The sequence below is a fragment of the Notolabrus celidotus genome, chromosome 11, assembly GCF_009762535.1.
Source record: "Notolabrus celidotus isolate fNotCel1 chromosome 11, fNotCel1.pri, whole genome shotgun sequence".
Lineage (NCBI taxonomy): Eukaryota > Metazoa > Chordata > Actinopteri > Labriformes > Labridae > Notolabrus > Notolabrus celidotus.
The window spans coordinates 34307155-34327305 of NC_048282.1; the positions used below are offsets into that span (position 1 = coordinate 34307155).

The window sequence follows — 20151 nt, forward strand, 5'->3', positions numbered from 1 at the left end:
AAATATATCTGACTAAATAAATATATGAAATTTATTGAAAAGTGGAAACTAACCCAATACAGTTGGACACGGATCTTTGTAATCTCATTTAGTGTGTGTGTGTGTGTGTGTGTGTGTGTGTGTGTGTGTGTGTGTGTGTGTGTGTGTGTGTGTGTGTGTGTGTGTGTGTGTGTGTGTGTGTGTGTGTCCCTCTCTTTGGTAAATAAAAATAGAGATTAATTAGAGATATTTGCAAAGATACACATAAAGCTCAGCAGACACCTTCAGCTGCTGCTCTCTCTTGCTGCAGGCTTCGTATCGCCCTCTAGCTGCAGGAGAGAGAGAGTGTGTTTTGTTTTTCTGTCCCTCTGAGACATGAAATGGTTTCACACTGAGGTGAAATGCTGACAGGAACACAAGCAGCCACTGGAGGGCGACAAACACAAACTGATTCCCCCCAGCAGCAGCCTTTCATCAACACACTCTTCAGTTTCAGTGTGCTGTCAGGTTTCAGATTAAACACCAGCATAATTTAAGTGCAGGGATTATTTAGGAGTCTCAGTCTGAGTTCAGTCCTCTCCCTCTCTGACACATGAGCCAACTGAGATGTATTCCCACTATCACAGCAGACATTTGGTTTGTCAGAGGAGTGAAAGTCGCAGGTTTTACATTAACTCTGGCTTTACTCACTTTAGGTGTCGCAGTAAGTTTCTTACAGTGAGTCACTCCGACCAACTCCAGGACCCTGAAACCAAAAACAGGAATTTACTCAGAGTTCTCTTCACAGGCCTTTTGTCTTCAGTGTGACTCCAACAGAAGTGTAGGATGGTCCTCATCGTAAGCGTCTGACATTTAGTCATTCTCTTTTTAGTCATCAGTGATTAGATGGAGGAGCCATAGAGTACAAACTCAAGTACAGTTTGAGGCTTTTGTTCTTGAGATATTTATGACTCTTCCTCTGGCACCAGCTATAGATCAAAATGTTCACTTACCATGAAACAAACAACACAAGAGAAAGGTAAGGGCAAAGACAATGCCAAACCACATTCACAACAGCATGGCTCAGTAGTAGAAGAGTCCAGGTGCTAACTGACCTACCTGCAGTCCTGACTTGCACCCATTGAAAACATTTGATGCATCATGAAATATGTAATGCGACAAAGGAGAACCTGAAATGTTGAGCAGCTGAAATCTTACATCAGGCAAGACTGGGACAAGATTTCACTTTCATAGATCCAGATACTGGTCTCCTGGGTCCCAAAGGTTTCAAAGGGTTGTTATAAAAAGAAGATATGATGCAACACAATGGTAAACATACTCCTCTCCCAAACATTTTGTACACATATTGCTGGCATCAAATTTAAAACGAGCATATATATATATTTATTATATATATTATAATAAATATAACAAATAATTTAATAATATATATATAAAATAATAATAATGATATAAATATATATAAATATATACAATAAATAATTAAAATAAATATAATTAACATATGTATATATATTTCTTTTTTAAATTAAATTATTTGCAAGTCATCAAACTGTGTTTTTAACAACATTTTCTTGGTATTCGGATTTGTATGTCCAAGAATAGTTTTTACAAATCTTCAAAATTATTATTAATTTATTAACTTCTGATTAATATTGATTAATAAACTTTAGATGCACAATTAACTGTTTGATATCCATCAGAAAATGTAAGAAAATCTGCCACTCTTTCTAAAAAAGGGCTAAAAATGCAGTTGAGAAAAATCATGTTTTACCTTACAGATTGTCAAAACTCAAAAAATCATTGTTTGTGGGGCCTAACGGTCTAAGCGCCCCACATACAGAGGCTATAGTCCTCGTCGCAGAGGTCATAGGTTCGATTCCCAGCTGTGACCATTTACTGCATGTCTTCCCCCACTCTCTACTCCCCTCATTACCTGTCTGTCTACAACTGTCCTATCAATAAAGGCAATAACACCTGAAAAAATAACTTAAAAAAATAATAAAATAATTGTTTATATCTGTTGTTGTTGTTTTGTTACCTCAAATAAAAATAAAAGCAAATAATCACAAGTGTTTTAGTTTAGAAAGGACCCAAATGAGGCACCAGTTGGTGGTTTAAAGGCCTGCTCCATGTACAGACACCACAATCCCTGCTGAAGCAGCCACTGGTTCATCTCCTGCCTCGACCCTTTACTGCACGTCATCCCCAGGGTCGTCCCTCACTCTCTACTCCCAACATTCCCCGTCTCTCTTCAACTGTCTTATCTAACAAAGGCAGAAATTCCTAGAAATAATTCTAAAAAGGAATGGCCCAAATGTTTAATGTGTTTGCAGAGAAACTGATCTCCTCTAGACGTAAGCCCTCAGTGGATGTTCATCCATACATTTAAACCAGCTTTCACAGGATGATGAGTAATTTCCTGTTGTTGTCTTGGGACTTCAAGTTAATTATCTTTTAATCTCAGGATAACAAGGCTTGTTTTCTTTTGATAACAGGATCATGTTCTGGTGATCTAGAAAACAAAACAATTACAACATGCCATGCTGCCATTCCGCCCACACCAAGTTAACCAGTTAAGACTGTTTCTCTTTAGTGTTTGAGCTTTTGCAACTTTAAGAATACGAGTTATGATGCAAGATATAGAAGTTGAGATCTGGAGGAAACAACCGGAAATGAATGCATGAGTGCATGTCTGCTTTGAGCCTCTGTACTTGCAAGGATATTAACTTTAACTGATTCTGAGTCATTTCAAACAAACAAACATTAAAAATGAAGAATGTCTCAGGATGAATGAAGTAACATAAATTTATTACACTCACACCAAACCAACAACACTCTCGACCTTGCACACGTCATGCTACAGGTGGAGTAAAAAGGAGACAGAGACAGGGTAGTAAGAGATCATCGATCCCCGTTTTTAATCCAATAGTTTACTTATTATCAAATCTGAATCAGCACACAGCAGCAACAATCTGTATTTTAGCTGAAATAGCTGTAACACACTGCCATTTGTCATGTTGACAAAAAGTTGGTGCAATGAAATCAGATGTCTTTAAAGTGTTTATTTTGGCAAGCACCATTCGAAATAGAGCAAATCTGTCATGTGCTTATGTTATGTGATGAAGAATAAAATTATATACCCATGCAAAATTCCCTGTGAAATGTACATACGTATCTTTATTGCAGAAAGGTTTAAGTGTCACTGAATCTTATTGTTTTCTCTTTTTTTCTCTTTTTTCTTTTTTACTTCATTAAGACTTATTAGTTCAGCTGTCACCTCAGTGTTTCCCCCTCATGTTTTTGTTTGTTTGTTTCAGTTTTCGGTCTTTTTACCAGCATCGTTTAGCTTGTAGAAATTTTAAAGATCATTATACATAGATGTCTGGAAATGCTTGGCATGTATGGAGTTACATGACTTCCTCTAAAATCATACATCCGTACAAAATCAAAGTGAGTAGTAAAAAAGAAAACCCAAAAAAGAAGAGATACAAACCAAAGCAAGAGGATCAAATCAAAGTAAAATGTCTCTGTGCATCCTGATATTGAACTGGAAAAAACGTCTCATCGTCTTGGGTTAGGTTATAAAGCCTGTTTACACTTTTTTTTCCTCCTCCTCACATTTTATTTTGATGTCTTTTAATGCGTTTTCGTCCTTTTTTCATGAGTTCTTAAATTATTGAGAAGGAGCATCAGGCTTCCTTTTGTAGTACGAAACAAGAGGAGAAATCCTCCAGAGTGTGCCGTCTGTCAGGCGGCTCCTCGCAGGGCTCCTGTCGCCTACACCAGTCTTTTTTATTTAAGATCAGGTCCATGAGTCCGTGCTCTCATTTACATCTGCACACAAACAACAACGTCCCCGTCCGTCTCATACTGTGGTGACCCTCATCACCACCTCCCGGTTGGCTGCGGCGCTGATCCGCGGGTCGTTCGGCCTCAGTTGGCTGAGGATGTGCAAGATGGTGTATCCACAGTGGTGGTTCAGAATAGTTCTTAGCCTCCTGCTCTGTCGCCCCGCGCTGCTGCTGGCCAGACCGTGAGGGTTACTGCGAGAGCCGCGAGCCCCCGCCTTGCTGCTCGAACTCAACGGGTCGCCCAAGTCCTTTGATTTCTCATAGTTCAGTACTTTCCATTGCTGATTGACAGCCTGCCATCGTTTGAAGATTCGATACACTGACGATCCCTCGTGGATGATGAGGCCTGAGCAGAAAAGAGAAGAAGAAGAAGGAGCAGGGTGAAGGACAGTGCATGAAAGCCAATGAATTCCCCGTGCTTTACATCAAATGTTATGCTAAGAGCGCCTGTGAGCTGCAATCAGCTTGGTAGGTAGGAACTTTCCATCTCGCCTGTGCATGAGAATAGACAGTTGGCAATAATCTCAGTGCAGATATCTGATGCCATCTGTTCTCAGTGTTGTCTTACACAGGCAGCTCACCATTACACAAGAACAGTGAACCAGGTTTGCTCAGAGAAAACAGACTTTTCTTCCTGCGACACCACTGAAAGCTTTGCTTTTTAGTGTAGTTGTCGCCTCCTACCTATGCACCATCTGCTTATTTGGTTTCCTTTTCGTGGTATTTAGTACGACCTTAACAACCAGCAGAATGTGAAGAGAATGCATGTTTAAAATCACAGTCCTACTTTGTCCTTGCATGAAGCAACCTTTGTTTATTAAGATACAGAACATCTCCTCTGGTTGCATCTTTCTTTCTGTCATCCAATCATCCTCCTTCATCCATCTTTACACGTGATACTCTTCTGTTTATCCATAACTGTGTGACTTTACGTTTGCACATCTCGGTGACCCAGTTTCCCTTTACCTATGCAGACGATATCCATGAAGCCGTACATGCCGTAGCAGATTTGGAAGAGCAGGTCCTGGCGCTGCCACTTGGCCGAGGGGCTGAGGGAGGACCAGATGAGCCAGGAGATGCTGGCGATGAGGAAAAGGGAACCCAGGATAATGGCTGCAATCTGTACCTTCTCGATCACCGTGAGGGAGATGGCCTGCCACTGAAAGGAGGGAAAATGTCTCAATTAGGAGAAGAACTCAAATTCTTCACACAAGTAACAACAACAAAGCAGAAGCAACAACACTCCCCATTTCAAGCTCATCCAAAGTCATTCATCTTGTTCATTTCTGTCCAACTATTTAGGATGCTTTTCATTTGAGTTTTCCCAAAAGCATTCTTGCTGGTTTTGAAAGCTCAAAGCTTTAAATCATAGAAATGTTTACGCAACTTGCTGAAAAACTGGAAAAAGGGCTCTGTCAGCAACAAGAGGAAGAGCTTTCTTTATCTACAGGTGAAGTCTGAATGCTGTTGCGGATTTTTTGACACCTTAATGAAGTACAAAGCTTCAAAGAACCTAAAATACATCAGAACTGATACAAGTTCCCACAAAAATGTACAAAGTCAGAGCTTATCAATCAAAATAAATTGATAGAACTGTTCAAGGTTGTAAAATAGTGTCAAAAGATTGTAAAGGCTTGTTTGTACAAAGTTAAAAATGGCACCAGCTCCATGCAGTGGGCACAAAAATGTTTTCTACCATGTAGGGCAGTGAAATGTGTTTTCTCCAATGAAATAGCAACCTGCAGGTCGCTGGTGGCCTATCGGTCTAAGCGCCCCACATACAGAGGCTACAGTCCTCATCGCAGAGGTCCTTGGTTTAACTCCCAGCCGTGACCATTTGCTGCATGTCTTCCCCCACTCTCTACTCCCCACATTTCCTGTCTCTCTTCAGCTGTCCGATCAATAAAGGCAAAAAGGCCAAAAAATATAACTAAAAAAAAAATAGCAGTCTGCAAAGCCCTTTGACTTATTTGGTCCATTTTACTGGCCCTTACTTTTCTGGTGCACTTGAACACATTTTCTCAACTAGAGGAGAAATCTGCACAATACTGAATGCTGTTGTGGATTTTTTGACACTTTAATGAAGTACAAAGCTTCAAAGAACCTAAAATACATGAAGACTGATACAAGTTGTACAAAGTCAGAGCTTATCAATCAAGATAAAGTGATAGAACTGTTCAAGGTTGTCAGATAGTGTCAAAAGATGTGTCACAAAATGTTTTCTACCATGTAGGGCAGTGAAATGTGTTTTCTCCAATAAGATAGCAGCCTGCAGGTCGCTGGTGGCCTAGCGGTCTAAGCGCCCCACATACAGAGGCTAGAGTCCTCGTTGCAGAGGTCGCCGGTTCGACTCTCGGCCGTGACCACTTGCTGCATGTCTACCCCCACTCTCTACTCCCCACATTTCCTGTCTCTCTTCAGCTGTCCGATCAATAAAGGCAAAAAGGCCAAAAAATATAACTAAAAAAAAAATAGCAGTCTGCAAAGCCCTTTGACTTATTTGGTCCATTTTACTGGCCCTTACTTTTCTGGTGCACTTGAACACATTTTCTCAACTAGAGGAGAAATCTGCACAATACTTTATTGCGTGTTCTCTACAGAGGACACTTAAGGGCAAATTCATGTACTTTCTCCACTAGAGGAGAAATCTGCATGCTACTTAATTGTGTTTGCTCTACTAGGGGATACGTCTAAGATAAGATAAGATAAGATAAGATAAGATAAGATAAGATAAGATAAGATATTACTGTATTGATCCCGGGGGGAATTCAGTTGTTGCAGCAACCCAGACATAAGTACAATCAAGAAAAAGTTCCAATAAGTCAAAATAAAAATAGATAGATAAAGATAGAATACAATTTAGATATATACAATGTTACAAATGGTATTTAGATAAATACCAATGTTAAAAATTGATTAAATAGCAGTAGTTACAGGCAGTATTAAAAATGTTTCAGTAGTGACAGGTTGACATGGTGTGGTTGTGGTTGGTAATGACAGATTAAGTAATATAATAAATAAATATAGGTATATAATATAAATATATATATATATTTTCTCTACTAGAGGACGCTCCTAGTGGCCCTTTCACACATTTCTCTATCAAAGGGGAATTTGCATAACACTGTTTTTCTACTAGAGGGACACTCCTTAGGGTGCTTTCATGCATTTTCTCGATGAGTAGAAAAATCTTTTGATACTTTTTTAATGTTTTCTCCACTAGAAGTGCACCCTTGGGGACACTTGACAACATTTTCTCTATTAAAAGAGAAATATGCATGATACTTTATCCTTTTTTCTCTACTATACAGACAATTTCACTGGAAGGGAAATCTGAATGATACTTTATTTGGTTTTTCTCCACTAGAGGGAAACTCTTTATTAAACATGAACACACTTTCGCTATTAAAAGAGAAATATGCATGATGCTTTATTGGTATTCTCTACTAGAGGGACACTCTTAAGGAATATTTCACTGGAAGGGAAATCTGCACAATACTTTACTCTGTTTTCTCTACTACAGGGCCACTCCTTAGGGCGCTTTCACATTTCTCTATTAAAAGGAAATCTATACGACACTCTATTTAGTTTATTCCACTAGTGAGACACTTCTCAAGGCACTTTCATGCATTTTCTGTATTCAAAGGGGAATCTGAATTATACTTTTTCATGTTTTCTCCACTAGAAGGACACTCTTTTGGACACTTCAACACATATTCTCAATTAAGAGAGAAATATGCATGATTTATTTTTGTTTTCTCTGATAGAGGGACACTCTCAGGGGCACTTTCATGCATTTTCTCCATTAGAAAGAAATCTCAAGACACTTTATTGTTTTTTCTCCACTAGAAGGACACTCTTTAGGACACTTCCCCATTAAAGGAGAAATGTGCATGATAATTTATTTGGTTCTCTCTACTAGAAGGATACTCTTAAGGGATATTTCACTGGAAGGGAAATCTGCAAAATACTTAATTGTATTTTCTCTACTAGAGGACGCTCCTAGTGGCACTTTCACACATTTCTCTATCAAAGGGGAATTTGCATAACACTGTTTTTCTACTAGAGGGACACTCCTTAGGGTGCTTTCATGCATTTTCTCTATGAGTAGAAAAATCTTTTGATACTTTTTTTAATGTTTTCTCCACTAGAAGTGCACCCTTGGGGACACTTGACAACATTTTCTCTATTAAAAGAGAAATATGCATGATACTTTATTGGTATTCTCTACTAGAGGGACACTCTTAAGGAATACTTCATTGGAAGGTAAATCTGCACAATACTTTACTCTGTTTTCTCTACTAGAGGGCCACTCCTTAGGGCGCTTTTACATTTCTCTATTAAAAGGAAATCTATACGACACTCTATTTAGTTTATTCCACTAGTGAGACACTTCTCATGGCACTTTCATGCATTTTCTGTATTCAAAGGGGAATCTGAATTATACTTTTTCATGTTTTCTCCACTAGAAGGACACTCTTTAGTACACAATAAATCTGCATGATACTTTATTTTGTTTTCTCTACTAGGGGGAACTCCTGAGGGCGCTCTCATGCATTTTCTCGATTAGAAGAGAAGTCTTTAGATACTTTTTGATGTTTTCTCCACTAGAAGTCTACTCTTTAGTACACTTCAACATATTTACTCTACTAAATTAGAAATATGCATGATCCTTTATTTAGTTTTTTCTACTAGAAGGACATTCTTCATGGCACCTTCACTGGACGGAAAATCTGCATCCTTCTTCATGTTTTCTCCACTGAAGGGGAAACATGGAGGGCATTTATCATGTAAAATTTAAGAAATATAACATAGTGTAACATGGACATACTATTCTTCTGCAGAAAATATTCATTGTAAGTAACGGAGTGCATGTGCAGTCACTTTCCACCAAATTTGATCACCAGAGAGAGAAATCTACAAATGTGAGGATATTATGCACAGTTAAAAAATATTTCAGACATGCACAAATAAAACACACAAGTACACAAGTACACAAGTACACAACACAGACACACATACCCACGCACACAAACACACACTGATAGATGGCACCTTATCAATAGATTTAAGAGCCATTGGCAGCCTCTAAAAAGGAGGGCAGAAGGACAGTGACGCAGAGAGAAAATGTGTCAGCACAATATGGCAAACAGTCCTCCCAGCACAGAGACCGCCCAGGATTTGTTCTAGTAGAGAGTGTTTGGTCTGATGCGGCACTGTTTTTATGTTGTATATGTTATTATGTAATGCCACAGTCAGAGGCGACTCCCCCCTCCCATGCAAAAAGATCTCTCTGCCTGGATTTAAAAAAATTACACCTCACAGAGCCTGACAGTGTTCGTGTTTGCCTGCATGTCGAGAAGAGATGTTTATAATCACATACTAACTCCGGCTGGTTTCTGAAGCGTCCCTCTAACCTCACATGCCTTTCAAAGAATCTTAGATGAGTTTAGAAAAGAAATTGATGAGACAGCAGATCAGCTGATCTGAGCCATGCCGTGCTGGTCTGTTTGTTAGTTGAATCATTTGAGCAGCTTGAGTCAGATTCATCTGAATGCGCAGAGTATCCAAAAGAGGCAGTGTGAAGTGTGAAGGCTTGTTTACCACAATTTCTTTTAATTATTTAAAAAAAAAACCTGATAGTGCTTCAGGAATGGATGTAACCACCATGATGTCATCCCATACACTAACAAACAAAGACGCAGTCTAAGTGACAGCTGGTATAGATTTCTAAGGCAGAGTTAGAAAGCATAAGATGGCGCCATATTGGACTCTTGCATTCGAGGAGTCTAGGGACTGGCAGCTACAACACGCCCACTTGTCATTCTACAGCCACGCCCCTCATTCAGTCGCATTATGTGAAAGTCTTCGCTTTTATATGACAGGTTAAGAGGTAAAGAGACCATAACCATGACGTGTACCAGGCTGTAAACATGCTGTAAAAATGGGGATTTTAAAATGGGCTCTTATGGGGTTGTTTTGGCTTTTGGAGCCAGCCTCCAGTGGACACTTGAGGAACTGCAACTTTTTGCACTTTCTTAGTGGCTTCAATTTTTAAACACTGCTTGTAGTTGCTGAAGTTGCTGCAGTAGTCATCCATGTGGGCTGCCAGGGATTTTTTGGGTCCATTAAAAAATCTCACATCAGTGGGGTGATGGTGGCCTAGCGGTCTAAGCGCCCCACATACACAGGCTACAGTCCTCGTTACAGGGGTCGCCGGTTCGATTCCCATCCGCGACCATTCCCTGCATGTCTTCCCCCACTCTCTGCTCCCCACATTTCCTGTCTCTCTTCAGCTGTCCTATTGAATAAAGGAAAAGCCCCAAAAATATTTAAAAATTACAAATAAATTTCATATTAGGCTCTTTTAAGTTATTATTTTAACATCTCTAAGGCGTCCGTCAGCCATGGTCCATCGCAATTGTTTCTCTTGTCCTCTGTACATACACCTGATGTCCTCCATTGGTCTAAGGACAACATTTTAAACCTTTGTGGTTAGAATGTTTTATGGTCTTAGTCTTGTTTTTTTTCTTTTGGAGGCCAAGGGAACAATATTGCATGAAATGTGGATACATAAGTGAATCAACCAATTAAGCAACCATGCATTTAGTTATTCATGAATTAAGGCTTTAATATAATTTAACAGGTGAGTTATATTTAAATCAAATCCTCTTAAATTTGTTATACATGTACAAATTATCTGCAGAAGCCTAAACCTTTTATGTATCAGGTTGTTAATACGTTATATTCAACATATGCGTTTTGCCATGGGACTCTATGGGAGCTGACTTGCTTTTGCAGCCGACCCCATGTGGCCAATCAAGGAACTGCAGTTTTGGCACTTTGGTCTATAAAGTGATGTTGTTTTTTTGAGCATTTTTGCTGAACAGAGACAGGAAACATGGGGAAGTAGAGAGTGGGGGAAGACATGCAGTACATGATCGCGGCCGGGAATCAAACCAGTGATGTCCGCGACGAGGGCTATAGTCTCTGTATGTGGGGCGCTTAGACCACGAGGCCACCAGGGCCCTGGCACTTTGGTCTTTGCATCACTTTCAGGTTTGGTGTGTTTTTCTGCGGCCGACTCCCGGACAGTTACCTGCAGAGGGTTCTTGGTGCTGATGGCCAGGACCTGGTACTTGAAGTAGCAGAGCTCGCAGCTCCAGGATCCTCTCTCGCTGATCCAGCGGATGAGGCAGGGCTGGTGCGTGCAGCGCACGGAGCCGTCACAGCGGCAGGGGCTCAACAGCTCACCCTGCAGGACAGACAGAGACAGATATACCGTGATTACTTAAGAGGACAACAAATCTCATACATCAGTGAATACAGAACAAAAAATCAAATGTTGCATCTCACATCACGTGACTTTATTCTTGTGCTGAGGGAATGTGTGAGAAATATTACAAGGAGGGAAGAGATTAATACCAAGTATCATCAGTATTTCTTTTGGACCTTCCACTGAGACTGTTTCAAAGCTGTAAAAACCTCTTCCAGGGACTAGTTTCACATTTTAGGAAGCATAGTTATTCAGCTTCAATTAAAAAAAAGAGGTACAACCAGCTGCTTGAAGGAGGGAGGAAGAGCCAGCCTGACCATGTCTGATGGAGAGGAAATCAGCCCCTCTTTATCTCACAAAATAAACATGCTATAAATAATAAGCCTCACAGATACCCACCCTTATAAAACAGCAAACAATAAAACCACAACCATTCTGCAGAGTCTTCACTCTAAGCTAAGCTATCCAGGTGCTTTCTGAAGCTTCATATTATAATATCAGACATGAGAGTCTTATCATTACACTTATGTAACTCTATGCTTGAAAGCTAGTGAGCGTATTTCCAAATCCTGAAAAATCTCAGACGATTAACCATGATTGAAACATTTAATATCTTTGTTTCACCACAATGGTTGATTGTAAATTAAGTAAATATTACAGTGGGTTTAAACCGAGAGCTGCAAAACACCATGCTTACAATGATGTCTCATTTTATGCATGTGGACACACAAAGAATGGATGGTAAAATGTGTGAGTTAAATCCCCTGTGAGAATATTACTCATGTTAGTAACATAAAAAAGAAGAAGGTGTTTAATAGAAGAATGAAATACATGACTCTTTCAGTTCTCCCCACACGGCCATACTACTCTCCCTTCAGCAAGAATAAAAATTACCCTCCCTCCTCTTCCTCTGAACACCCTTTTCCCTTCTAATAACATTCATGCAACCTCTGAGAGCCAACTCGAGAGGATTTTGGACCAAACCCACCGTCATCTCAGCACCACATTAAGGATGACTGCGTCCAGGCTGTCATCACCAATCAACATCAAACATCCATTCTGTCAGAAGTCTGAAAATTTGATGGCAAGTCATCAGCAAAGTTTTCATTTCACTTAATGAGAAGGGAAAAAAAACTCCAACCAAACTTATGTGTCATAATTGAATGAAGGCTTTTAGAGCAGCAGTGTTGGGGAAGAATACCAGCGTGAATCATTAGTAAGTCAATGAATGAGCACAGCTTGATGCGGGCCAGGGCCCAGTTGGTGAAGGGGAAATGTTAGCACTCTGCAGGGGCGGTGAAGCTTCAAGGGCAGCAGGTGGAGGAGACATGAGCTGCTGAAGCCTGACGACGACTCACACAGGCTGAACTCACAACAAACACCTCTCAGATAACGCAAACAGACACTGAAGACCTCAAACATACACATCAGGCGTTTTTAAAGATGCACTCCTGAAGGTTTCCAGACACTGTCTGAGTGCATGGACTGAAAAAAACTGTGACATCACCCATCGGTTTCTGAAGAGGCAGTAAGAAGCCAAATGATGATCGCCATGATGGGAATGTTGACTCAACCTGACTCTTAGTCAACCTAGAAACAGACAAAGAAGTGGAGCTAATGCAGGCTTGAAGCCTCCTGGCTAACAGCGACGTCGTGCCCACCTGTCAGATCATTCAGTCACACCCCTCATCATGCAAATCAGTGCATAACTCCTGGTCTGAATATCTTCAGAACTAATGAGTAATAAAAAACATTTTTGCACCAGGATGTAAACACGTTAAAATCAGCTGTTAAACATGCATTTTAACATGAGACCTCATACTGATTCCTTGGTTTTTGCAGCCTGCCTCAAGTGGACAAACAAGGAACTACAGTTTGCTGCTTGGTCCTCTCCCCTCTTCATGCAAAGCCAACAAGCTTCCAGCTGTCGATTCATATCTAACAAGCATAAAGGAGGTGAATCCTCTTGACTTTCTTTGACAGGAAAGCTAATAAGAGCATTTCAAACTCCAAAGTAAAAAGGGCAACTACCTGACACAATTTCTTAATCACATCTGAACTTGACGTCCCTTTGAGAAATTAACAAAACGCCTTTAACCTCAGCCACCTGATCTCCAGCTTAGCAAGGCGTCTGCAGGTGCAGAGGAGGAAATTAAAATGGAAATTTGTAACTAACACCGACGACTGTTAGAAGTACAACCAGCATTCGATGATCACCAGAGGAGAAATACAAATGTTTAAGAGCACAAGGACAGAACGGATAAATAGGAAATGAATGAGGCATAAAAAACTAAAATTATAATGCTATGTTCCAGTGTTGAGATAAAAAAGCAAGTCTGATATACTGTATGTTATTGTAAACTGCCAGACAGATACATCACATACTAACTTAAAGCGCCTCTGAGGGGGACTGTAAGTTTAGGTTGATTTTAGCGCCCCCTGTGGACAGAGCAGTACCTCTCATCTCTTGGGTAAATTATGTTTATAACAAAAAATGTCATCCTGTTGTCCTAAACAGTCAAATGTTTCACTCACTGTCAATCTTTGACATGAAAATGCTGTAAATGAGCCATATCTGCAGCATGCTGTTCATCTACATTTGTGACTCCTCCCCCGCAGCAGCATCCCCAGGCTTTAAAAATGACCATGTAGAAATAATCTGTTTTCATGCCGATGGTTTTGTTTGCTTTTGTCGCTCATAAAGCAGCATCAAAATTAATTTCTGTGTTACACTACTAGCCAAAAAGAATCATCACAGGAGCTTTAAATCATTCTTTAAATATCAAATATATAAGAAAATTATTTATCAATATTACTTCATAAAACAGTACATTATATACATGATAAAGTGAAATACATATGGGATATAACATGTTATTAAAGGTGAAATAAAGTAGCTCAATAAAATGATGTATAATTGCATTATTAAATGACATTTCAAAGACGTAAAAGTATATCATATGTGTATAAAACAGAACAATATAATGCATAATATATGACAAAAAGTATGTCATACAACAAAAAATGTAAATGGTATTTCTTCTTTGTGGCTGTCTTAAATATTCAGACTGAGAACCACTAAAAGTCAAATATTATTCAGAGATTTATTCAGTAGTAGATAAAAAAAGTTGAGTTAAAGCTCCTGTGAGCAGCTTGCACTTTGTCAATTTGGCGCCCCTGGTGGTCAGTTTGTTTGTTGTTGCCAATTTTGTCCTGTACTTGTATAATAAAATCTAATTCTATCTTCTTACAGTCAAATGTATCACTCATGGAAAATCTTTGTAGTGGAACATGTAAAAAAGGCTGTACCAGCAGCGTACAGTGAATCACTTGGCCCGACGCCTACCCCCCACCAGTGGTTTCAGACACTAAAAATATCTGTATAGAAACAGTCCTTCTTCCTGTTGATGGTCTTGTTTGCTGTTTTAGGTCATAGAGGGACATCAACATTCATTTCAGTTTTGTCATAACCAAGCGGCAACCTCCAGTCTCCAAATATAAAGCCCATGCAGGAGTGCTAAAAACTGCAGTACCTCATGTGTCCACTTGAGGCTGGCTGCAGAAACACAGGAAACCACATACACACCCATTCAAAGAAGACGATCTTTACAGCAGAAATAAACATGTTTACAGCCTGGTTAAAAAAACTGTTTAGGTCAGAATAGCTCATTTCTCTGGTGAATTTTTTTTTATAACTGGTAATTTTGAAGATATTAAGATTACAAGTTTTGCCCAAATAAGGGCATGGCTGACTTGATTGACAGGCAGGCATCCTGTAGCTGTTAGTGAAAGGTTAAAGGTCTGCCTTTTTACCTCACACTAGCTCAGACGATGTTTGGTTGTGTTCAGGATTTTCAATATGGCACCTGCTGATGATCGGCTTCAAAACAGGACTTCAGAACCACATGGAAGACGATACTACGTCCATTTTTTATACAGTCTGTGGTCATAACAAGCTAACAAATCCTCACAGGAGCTTTAAAATGGTTATTTCCCATAGACTGTATAAATAATGGACGTGACGTCACCCATTTGTTCCTGAGTGCTATTTTGAAGCCAATCATCTGCGGGAGCCATATTGGAAATGCTGAACTCAACCAGGCATAGTGTGACGTAAAGAGGCGGGGTTTGAGCCTCCTAGCCAACAGCTATGTGTTCCTGCCTGTCAGTCAAGTCAGTCATGTCCTTATTTTGCACCAGGCTGTAAACATGTTTATTTCTGCTGCTAAAGATCGTCTTCTTTGAATTGGTGCGTATGTGGTTTCCTGTGTTTCTACAGCCAGCCTCTAGTGGATACTCGATGAATTGCAGTTTATAACACTTCCGCATTGGCTTCATATTTTGAGACCGGAGGTTGCTGCTTGTTATTTCCTTATTCGTAGCTCCATAAATTGGTGGAGATTGAGTTAAATGAAAAAGCTGATCTGAAGAGCTGATGTCTGCTTGTTTTGTTCTGTATGCAGGTCTCTAAGTTAAGTCACATCAGCACTTAAAGATATTTATTTTCAAATGGTGAGTCGGATATATGAATCAGAATGAGTTTACAGTAACTTGCCAGATAATTACCTGTTTAATCAATACTGGTTTTATGCACCAGAGGAGTGTGCTGACACAAATAATGCTTCACAGACTTTTATTCTGTCCGTCTGCGTTCTGTCGTTCCCCATCTGGCTCGTTTGACCTTCCCTCTTATAATAAAAAGACTTCAAGTGTCCCACTGCTTAAAAGATTGGATTTGGCAGATGAGCCACATGCTACTCATAAACTTTAAAATAACTTGCCTGCTGACATTATAAAGATAACACAGAGAAGGTCAGAAGTATATGAGAAACTAAATAAAAACCTTATGAAAGCAAACATTTCTGAAATGTCAAGCAGCAGTGAGAAGTGTGTGTGTTTGTGTGTGTGTTGTTTATGCTTGGATGTGAATGTTAATGTCATGATCAACTAGAACAAAATATAAACAAAGACCTTTAATAGCTGGTGTTATCATTTTAAGCCATCACCTCAAACAGAAGCTGTTTAAGCAGAAGAAATGAAACCATGAGGACGGAGAGTTTCTGTCTTCATCTGAAGCCAGGATCTGGAGCTGCATGTTTTGGGGCGGCTCCATAAATGATGAATAAGAAAAGAGCCCACATTTTTTGAATCACCCTCACCCAAAGGGATTTTCTCGGCGTCCAATCATCACTATTAAGTAATAACATTGATTTATATGCACAAACTCTCAGTGTTTGCCTTGTGGCTCCTGATTACTACTCAGAAGATGATTCAAACTCTGAGGGAGTGCGTTTGATGTTCACAAATATCGATCGTCCCGCTCATGAAAACAGGATGCACATGAGCACACTTCGTTTTGGGAATCTGAAGGTGTGTAAGATGTGCTTCGATGGAGGGAAGTAATAACCGAACATGTAATGACTTTTAGGGGAATTCTTTGTATCTCCAAAAAAAAAAGGCTTCAGGAAACCGGCCTTGTTTTAGCTTCTTAGAGGAGAAAATGTTGAACACATCTTATGTTTGGATTTTCAAAACAAAGAGAACCGTTAGAGCCAATGTGTTTGTCCCATCATTATTTTAAAGACTTGATTTAAGGCAAATCAAAAAATACATTAATAATTAAATGAACACACTTGTCTTCCAATAACATCTCAGTTTGTGGAGTTGTAAAATGTTTCTCCTGCCTCCTGCCTTACATAAGATATATCTTTATTACATCTTACTTCATGTTTTTGTGGGATACTTCTTTCTTCTTTTTGTTTTTAAAGTTATGTTTTGACCTTTATTTGACAGGACAGCTGCAGAGAGACAGGATATGTGGGGACTAGAGAGAGGGGGACGACATGCAGCAAATAGCAGAGGCCGGGAGTCGAACTAACGACTGGCGGGACAAGGACTTCAGACTCTGTGCATGGTGTGCATGCCCAAACTGCTAGGCCAACAGCGCCTCTTGTGGGATACTTCTTCACCAAATGGTGTGACTTCCACCAGATCCGTATTGGACTTCAGCGGGAACAGCTTCTACTACTCGTCTCATCGCCATCACTTCTCTCTCTTACAACCCACTATCTGTCTTTCCAGACCCAACTCGGTCGAGGCATGATGGCTGTCTAACATGAGTCTGGTTCTGCTGGAGGTTTCTGCCTGTTAAAAGGAAGTTTTTCCTCGCCACTGTAACTAGCTAAATACTGTGATGTGCAATGCTCATGATGGATTAAGGTGGGGTCAGACTGAGTCTTACCCTGTCTTGAAGTTGGGTCTCTGTTCATAATTTGACATAGAGTGGTCTAGACCTCCTATGTTTGTAAAAGCGTCTTGAGATAACGTTTGTTGTGATTTGGCACTATACAAATAAAGATTGATTGATTGATTGATTGATCCGTGTCTGGTCTGCTTCTGATCAGCTGCTGGCTCCGTTCTCTCTCGTCCGTCAACACCCATCGGTTGTGTTTTCAGAACGCAGCATGGAGCAGGACCGCCGGACAGCTGGAGTCATGTGACCAATGTTTCCTGCGGTAATCACTGAATCAAGGATTCTCCTCCTCCTCCTCTCCTCATCCATGTTGTCTTTCTGGTCCTCTGAAAACCTCTGACCTGTTGACTCCAGGCCTGGCTCCACTCATCATGACTTTGGTTTGTTGTTGTAGTTAAGTGAAATACGATCTGGTGATAACACAGAGTGTTTTATTCTGAAAATTAACCGGAAGTTTTCATTTTGTTTTGGTGAAACCTGACTTCCTGTCTCGCTCCATCTGCTCTGTTGAGGTTGATGCGTCGTGCTCCGGCATCCGGCATAAATAGAAGTCTTGTGTATCTGATCCGGAGGGCTCCGACCTGCCGGATCAGAGACGCAGCCCGAGCACAACGGAGTGGATCCAGTGGAAGTTAACACATTGACTAGAATAGAAACCTATCAGATCCAGTGCTGTGACGGATCAAGTGGAATTTGGCTGGAAGTACGTACCATATCATAATCCTTATCGCAATTTTTATTGGGCTACAATAATCATGAGGGGACAATCTGACAGTGAAGTCCTAAATTCAAGAAGACAGACATGAAGCGACCTCAAAGATCGGCATGGTATGGGCTTTAGCTGTGTTACAGAACTGGTTGAGTGACAAGAAAGTGTCTGAAATTGGGGGGGAGGATATCTTTCAGGCACTGTGGTAATTTTTTGCATCAGTTCAAAATGCTAATGTTTTGACTTCCCTTTGAATAAAAATGAATGAATGAAATGAAAATGGATCCAATGGATAATGAAAAGGTTAAAATGCCTTTTAATAATAAATGATAATAAGTGATTCCTGTTCAAGTGTTTGTGTAGAATCTGAAATATCTCCCCTGTAGAGGAACATCATAAAAGCAAACTTGAGACGACAAAGCTTCATTCTCTCCCAGCATGATTTAACATAACTCCCCTCATAATGTATCCTGACATGAAAAGCGGTTGCCCTTGTAGTTTAGCATGTAATAGAAAAACAGAACTATTGGCCTCGTCGGAGGGTCTGTGTCTTTCTCTTTTTCTTTGTTACGCCTCTCTGCCGTATGCAGGTTCTCCCATTTGAGAGTCAATGCGTGTACCTGAAGGCAACACACAGTAAAAAACACAGAGAGAGAGAGACATGAAAGGTCACATCTGGACTGGCAGGATGTGCACACGCTCAAATAAAACTTGTGGAGTTGTAGTGTGTTTGAGCACACAGGGAAGTGGACTGTGAATCAGGTTTAACGTGGACTGTAGATTTTTACAGGAGGAGGCAGGATTCATATATTTTTGTGATTCTGTTGACAAATCCTACAAGAAGGCTGAAAACCAGTGACGATGAAATGGTGATGCTGCTGGAAATGTTGGAAATGTCACATATGAATGGTTCAGTTACTCCTAAAGGCTGAACAGTTTCTTAAAGGAGCTGGGATTTGTAGTTTTTGGGGGTTTTTTAAGTTATATTTTTTGGGCTTTTTGCCTTTATTATATAGGACAGCTGAAGAGAGACGGGAAATATGGGGAGTAGAGAGTGGGGGAAGACATGCAGGAAATGGTCTAACGGTCGGGAATTGAACTGGCGACCCCTGTGACGAGGACTGTAGCCTCTGTATGTGGGGCGCTTAGACCACTAGACCACCAGCGCCCCAGGGATTTGTAGTTTTTAACATATTGGGGACTACTCAGCTGTGGATTTAACACATTTGGTGATTTCATACCCAGCGCTTTTTCATTCTCAGCGCTTTTGTATATACTTCATTATTATTTCATTTATTTGTATTTATAATAATATTAATAATACATTTTATTTATATAGCACCTTTTCAAAACATGTTTACAAAGTGCTTTACAGAGTGCAAGACATAGTGAGTGAAAACACTAAAGCACATGAGAAAGGTAAAGAGAGCTAAAATGAGTAAAGTAAAAACAATAATAAAAATCATGCAGAAATGAAAAAGTCAGGGATGAGTTAAGACGTAAAAGCACATTTAAAAAAGTGTGTTTTTACAGGAGATTTAAAAGAGGACAAGGATGTGGCTTGCCTGATCTCCTCCAGCAGGTCATTCCAGAGTGACGGGGCCCTGACTGCATTTATATTTATATATTTATACTGTATTTATATCTTATTTTATTCAGTCTTATATTAATATTTTGACTTTCTTACATACTGTTATAAGAGCTCTGTATTGACCGAATTTCTATTTCTAGTATTTCTGATTCTGATTCTGATTTAGTGTTTACTTTGTGCAGCAGGACAACAAAAGCCAGACTGAACCTGAAGCTTTTTTTGAAGTTGCAGTCCAACTCTTATTTTTTGCATATCTTGATTGATTTGAGAACATTTGAACAAGAACTTTGTACGCGTAACTCCCAGTGAGACACAACAGTGACGACAAATCCAGAGTGAAGGAAGTGGATCAAAGCCGCCTCAATCGGAACCATGCTGCTACTAACGGAGCAGAAGAAGAAGAGGAGCAGAAACGGAAAGATGCTCCAAATGTGTGTCTGATGTTTGGGGAGCAAGATGAGGGAACTACAAATCACATGCCACATCATT

General features: G+C 39.9%; 1 protein-coding gene across 4 annotated transcripts in view; it reads right to left on the reverse strand.

Moving 5' to 3' along the window:
• Positions 1-2868: 2868 nt before the first annotated feature.
• Positions 2869-20151, reverse strand: part of march9 (membrane-associated ring finger (C3HC4) 9) — a 38857-nt gene continuing 21574 nt past the window's right edge. For all 4 annotated transcript variants that reach the window (XM_034695105.1, XM_034695104.1, XM_034695103.1 and 1 more), the window contains 3 exons: positions 10933-11088; positions 4800-4992; positions 2869-4179 (listed from right to left, as the gene is read on the reverse strand). In XM_034695105.1, coding sequence (XP_034550996.1) covers positions 3848-4179; positions 4800-4992; positions 10933-11088 — 681 coding nt within the window. In that variant the 3' untranslated portion in view covers positions 2869-3847. The remainder of the gene's footprint in view (positions 4180-4799; positions 4993-10932; positions 11089-20151) is intronic.